Genomic DNA, 6,519 nt, shown 5'->3' with positions numbered 1-6,519 from the left:
GTCGTTTCCATTTTCCGAGCGCAAGGGAACCAGCAGCCATTTTGTTGGGGATGCATTATCACAGCCAGGTATTAAACAACATAGCAAGATTCGAAATTTATTCGAATGCCAAGCAAAGTTACTTCAAGTTCATTAGTAAATCAACAGTACATAGATAAGGTATTTGAGCTGATTTGGTCTGTCGACTCTAATTCACGAAAGATATGTTCAAACGTTGCGGAGCTCCTATGCATTAAAAAACAATGTCGAATTTTTAGCTGGTCACCTGATGACGGCATGGCTATTTTCTTGAACAACCAATAAACGTCAATTAGTAAAAAACGAGCCTAGGGAATTCTACTCGGAAGTCCTTGTCCTTTAGAGGAAATAAAACCTAGGTTGAAAATAAATTATATGCTTGGCTGACTTTCTTCATTTCGTTACACAGTGTAGCGTACCAAGTAGCGTACCGTAATTTGCCAAAATAGGGACTAAAACCAGAAATCCCTAGCTCTTCGAGTCGGAAGTCGGAAATCAACTGTCGAACGCATCGACATCATACTTACAAATTTCGAGATAACTCAAAAATGCGCAAAGTTTTATTAGTTTGAGATAATCAGAGACGATGTGGCTAGTATACATTATACTTATATATATATAAGCACTATAAGTTCGATCATATATGACATTATTCCTAATTTGCTATTAAATCCTCTGTTTAACCTAACTGCATTAACATGGTCGAAAAGGGTATAAGCAATCCGAACATCGGAAGAAAAGCTATAGGCCATGGTAAGAGTATGGTACCTTTTCTGAAATCGCTATACACTTCAAAGATTTATGCGCCATTCTTCGAAAATGTGGAAACATTAATTTTTATCCTTCTTACCTTGTTATGCAACGCCTTGAAGAAGCATTCCCGCCAGATGACCAGGGCGAGCTGGTAGATTTCATAGACATCCCTACGACTCTCTTCACATTCGCGCTTAACCCAGTGTCGATTGAGGTACGAACAGATGCCATCTAACACGCGCGAAGAGAACTGATACTCATTCCACTGCCGGGTATACGATCTCAGGAGCTGTGACAACACAGTAAAAGACATAACAAATGTATTCAAAATGGTAATTGGAAGAAAAATACCTGGAACGTGTAATCCACCTTTGTAGTTGCAAAGTTTGAATCAAAGACCGCATCGCAAATCATGTCACATTTGCCACACGCTATTAAGAAATTTCCTTATCGTCAGATCATACGAACACCCGCCGAGTTGTCGTAAACTCAGAGGCACGGAGCACAATTTCATTCCTTGGAAGAACCTTAAAGACGATGCAGTATGCACGCAGTATCGTAAAATGTGCGCTAGGCTCACAAGGCAAAAGCGTGCGCATCTGATCTATAGCAGGCGTAACGCGCTGGAAAATAGCTAACTTACATCCTCATCGCGAAGGTTAATAGTTTCTTCATAAAGTTTGTTGAGGTAGCCACGTAGAAATTCTTCAAGTTTCTTATACAGTTCGTGTCCGACGAATTGTGCGCCGGATCCGACGACGCATCGGCTAGTACGACCGTTCGGACCTGAGCTCGGCGTACGCGCGGCAGAAGCCCCTGCTGGATGGTTCGGGTGTACAGATGTACAGTAGTTGTACACGTGAGTATATAACTGCATAAATCGACTTTTTTTCATAGATTGGCCCTTGTGTTCGTACACCTGTAAGGAAACACGCACCGTTTAATAAATGTTTATGAAGTAACACGTGAAATGTGTCAATGCAGATCATGCACACAGGAGATCCAATTAATTTCTGATAATATATGTATGAATTTATATTGCTGTACAACAGACTTGACATCGCGCAGCGGATTCTATACACATATATATATATATAGAAAAAGTTCCAAATTAAAGCACTTCAATTTTAAAAAATATCACCCTCAGGACGCGTACATTGAAAGAACAATTTATTATACAAGTATGAATAACGCAATGAAAATAAATGTGCAGAAAAAAAGTTTGTTTACCTCACAACCCCACGTAATGCGTTGAAATGACGACATCGGCCTTACGAACTCCCTATTTCTATTATGAATTCATAACCTAACCTTCGGTCCATGTTCTCGTTTTTACATTAGTTTACCTAATAGAAAAATATTGCCGTATCGATACCGGCACAGATTAGTTAGTCCATCCATGCATGAAAGCGCATTTAGTGAACGAAATTCTTCTGTTCCCGATAATAGGTATATATTCACAATAACTACTTATTTAATTTGATTTATGAAGCACTAGCAATGCTTCACGTAATTAACGTATCTAAATATAATTAGAAGCTGAAATAAGATGTGTGCTCAGTGGATGTGTCCACTCCGCAGAGACGTATACAAAACTAAGGCAACGAAGGCTGCCGTATCGATTGTCATGAGCTAACATTCACGGTCCTTTTCTTGTGATGGCTCATTTGCTATACTGGAGTAGCTAATTGTCTAGGGACGATTTCGAATACCCCATTTTTGATCGAACAAATTTTTTTCTTGAGCAATTAAGGTGCATTGATCTGCGCAAGCGCAACGTCAAACGAGGATTTGTTAGAAGCATAATTTGGCACTGTAACACAATACACAGCAGTTTATATATGTATATACATACCCCACATGCAAGCTCCCGTGCGACTCGTTCAGCGTGCCAATTCACCAGGATTCTAAAGGACAGCACTGAATGTACAGCCATTCACCGATCGTACTACGACCGAAGCGCTCAGCACACACATTGCTCGAAACAATTATATGCGCTATAGCAGAAGTATGGCACAATCTGTATGTCACCGTATTTCAGCTTCATTTACATGAATGCTACTGCGTCCAGTACTTTCTATCGTCGCATAATAATGCTCATGAACAAAATCTTAACTCAACTTAAGAAGCCTCGTAGACTGGCCGTGTTTTGCCCACTAGAACTGCTATGGATCCACTATCTCTGCCATTGTTATATGGACTGCCAGACTTTCTAATCCGATTCACCTGTTTCTATAAATGTTGTCGTTGACTAGTCCCATACCCATTGCGATTTGCCCTCGTGTATGCATTTGGCGTAAAATTGAAAATATGAATCGATACAATGGCACCAAAACCATCTACGGTGCGTAAGCATTTCAAATTCGGTTCCGTTTTATTTAAGATTCTTCTGGGGCATCACGTCGCTAACACGTACGAGCTTTGCCCTAAGACAAACACATGAAACAAGGCAGAAATAACATTTGAAACATTCTCAGTGTAACTTGCCGTGCTGTTACTGCCACTGTGAACATAAGTATTGGCTCAGTATCATCAAAGCATCATTAACAACATAAGTTCAAAGTTCACTGGTTTGCTAGGGCTGTTACATACAGCAATGCAGAACTACATACAACTGATCAGCAATAAGTTGTCACAATCATTATCGTCGTCTATTTCGATTGGGGTATTTTTCGAAATTTTTATGTACCAATAGCATTGTCGCATGTCTTGGAATCCACCACCCCCTTATATAGAATGCGGAGTTGATTTGGCATATTTGAGCCATCTAAGCACATAGATAGGAACAAAATCACCACATACGATTTGAATTCGTAACTACTTGCACCTTGGCCTACCTCGTCTAATCTTTGATTAAGTAAAATCTTTCTACCCGTAATACAACGTCCCCTAATGATACGATGCGATTTTCGTCAATCACTTTCGCCTTCGGTACTACAGCCCCTCGATGTTATTAAGCAACGATCACTGAACACGAGCTTGCCCTCCTTGATCCATTAGCCCCACTTTTTCACCGTTGAATACCGAAAAGCTGGTTCACCTATCGTATTGACCAGCTATCACCGAACTGTGTTTTCTTGGTTGCCGCTGGTCTGCATTGAGGCAGTCTGCATACAACAATATACCAATGAGACGACACAACAAGCGTCAGACTGCCTTCTTTACCAGTGTCAACACGAGTAGCCGTAGCGCCGACTATCTGACCGCTTGTCACTCTGCCGCAACTGTGACAACGACACTGTGCTGTATACGAGTAAGGTAGCATTGAAATTCTCTCCCATTGCGTCTTAGTATAGCAAAAAGAATAATATGTAGCAGTGTCCACAAATACCGCCACCCTAGCATCACAGACCTCAGTCACGATTGGCATTAAACTCGGACGTCCATAGTGAGTGGGCGTCTAAGAAGGGGCAGTATCAGGCTCATGGCAGTTTTCCACAAAGGGACGTACATAAATTCAAGCAATAACAGTAGCTCCTGTTTCTGCGTCCGTAACGAGTGTGCCGCTAGCGAATTACCGCGATTCTCTTACCTCTTTAATACCTGTCTGAAGATCGTCCCAGATCTGGTTAAGGTCGGTTGGCCGAAGGCCGTGATTTCCGCCGCTCATGGCTATTAGCAGTAAATGCTAGAGTGTACACGTAGCAGGGACAGCAGTATAGTCTCTGTGGATAGATTGCCTATGACAATGACCGTGTTTGTACACTGTTCTACTGCACCGGATGGATACCCGCTGGCCAGAGCATGCACACACACAAACACTCACAGCTTATAACAAGGACAGCGATGACCACCAGCGAAAACACTGTACACTACTGCTACTCGATCACCATTCACCGGCGGTTATGCTCTCCGACCTCAGTCCCTGGCTCTTGTTGCCCTGCTAGAACAACTCCAACTAGACCAGCAGCAGCTGCAAATAACAGCTGTTGAAACACCTTCACAGGCTGAAGGTTCACAGGGCGTTGCAACTTTCCTTTACTTGTTCTGCCTACAGAAATCCTACGGCAGGCATCGAGAGTCTAGTCACCAGATAATACCCACACGCACACACCGGGGGAGCAGACCTGGCCTCAGTACACCGATTGCACTATTGCTGATGCCTGCTACCGATGCTATAGCTATACACAACTTCTAATGCGGTCTGCATGTACGCACGAGAGCAGTAGCAGCAGCAGCAGCAGTAGCAGCAGCAAAACCACCGCCAGCATCACCAGCATAATTGTGCTGGTCCAAGATGTGCGTGCTGTTTGTATGTGTGTGTGTCTGTCTGTCTGGGTGTGTGTGTGTCTCCGTCCGTCCGTCTGCGACTTCGTTGTTGACGTGTGACGATGATCTTTGTCTGGTGGACGGCCCTCCGCCCACAGCCACTGCTTCTCTTCACGATGCTGGACAATGACAGAAACGGCGGCGGCGGCGGCGGCGGTGGCGGCAACGGCAGCAATAGTGAGACGGCGACGTAAAGAAACGCATGCTGCAGCTGCTGCCGCGCTGCCATTCACAGATACCACTTTCCGCTGTCGCCCGGTTGGGAAAAATGCTAGTTTTCCCAAAAAAATATTGTACAGGTCAAAATTCACTGAGAACATGTACACAGTAGAGCGCTTATCGTTTATTCCGCACCCTACTTATGTGCAACGTTAACTATATTGCTCTTGAATAATTTAGAGTTGATACCTTTTTAATAGTATTTGTATTGTAAATATAGCCGAGAGCACATTATGATCTTTTTGATGAAGGTAGTTTTCGATAGTTCTCTAACAAGTCGACTGCTGAATACTACTAAGCTACAATTTCGATGCGCACTATTAATGTAAAACAGTGACAACAGATATTGTATACGGTAAATGGCTTCTATATGAGAATCTAAATGAAAGGTAAATAAGCAACACAGAACTAACGTAACTTAGCTATATAGAGATTTTAGAGGTATTAACCCATTGGTCGGAAAGTGACTTAATCACCACCTTGCCATAAGGCTTATCTATATATCTTATATAAAACTATCTATCTTATATAAAAATAGCAAATATCCGATAGTTCGGATATTTGCTATTTTTATTTTGTATTACTAAGGTATGTGATATATATTATGGCTATTTCTACTGTGCCGTTGGACAGTTATGAAATTAGAACATGTAACTTATCAATCTGGCTGCACAACTAGTAAATAACAATCAGATTTAGATAGATACGTACGGAACGTTATCCTTACTAAAAAAGTTAGCAAAGCTAAAATCTACATCTCTTATATGAGTGTTGAAAATAACGCTGTAGACAAATCACAATGGCCGTTCGGGCAACCGTTCGATGCACGCTTTGTTTCAATCCAATTTGAATCTTAATCTAACGACCCACTTGCAATAGTGTTTTTATATAGGTTAACGGGGTTTATCGACCCTTACAGATCTTGGCTGATATGGCTGAATGTTCTGCTATGGCGCAAGAGACAAAAGGAAGTGTTCTAAATTTTCACGCAATTTCCTATAACTTGAACGCTGAGATAGTTTTTGGAAGCGACTCATAGTGTTACCGCACACATAATTGCTTGTCGTACTTCCAAAATTTATCTCGGAATATTTTTTCTATGAACTGAAATGTTATACAAACTAGTCTGTAATAAGAATTGCTTCGCAGTATTTGGTACACATTTATAACTAAATAAGAGCGACTGTGGAATGGGCGATCTTTCATTAAATGGGCCCATAATTTAACTCGAATTAATAATTGTTTATACGTCTAACTTCG

At 41.6% G+C, this 6,519-nt stretch overlaps 1 protein-coding gene across 2 annotated transcripts; it reads right to left on the bottom strand.

Moving 5' to 3' along the window:
• Positions 1-868: 868 nt before the first annotated feature.
• Positions 869-4,973, bottom strand: LOC111266544 (cullin-1; the record flags this gene model as incomplete). Of its 2 annotated transcripts, none has more annotated exon segments than XM_022844111.1 (3): positions 869-1,060; positions 1,415-1,690; positions 4,304-4,973. In XM_022844111.1, coding segments are annotated over 3 exon segments (546 nt in total), but the record flags the coding sequence as incomplete, so codon positions are not given.
• Between the last annotated feature and the right edge of the window lie 1,546 nt (positions 4,974-6,519).

Source organism: Varroa jacobsoni, unplaced genomic scaffold, assembly GCF_002532875.2.
Source record: "Varroa jacobsoni isolate VJ856 unplaced genomic scaffold, vjacob_1.0 scaffold_1095, whole genome shotgun sequence".
Taxonomy (NCBI): Eukaryota; Metazoa; Arthropoda; class Arachnida; order Mesostigmata; family Varroidae; genus Varroa; species Varroa jacobsoni.
This window is presented reverse-complemented; position numbering and strand designations above follow the sequence as displayed.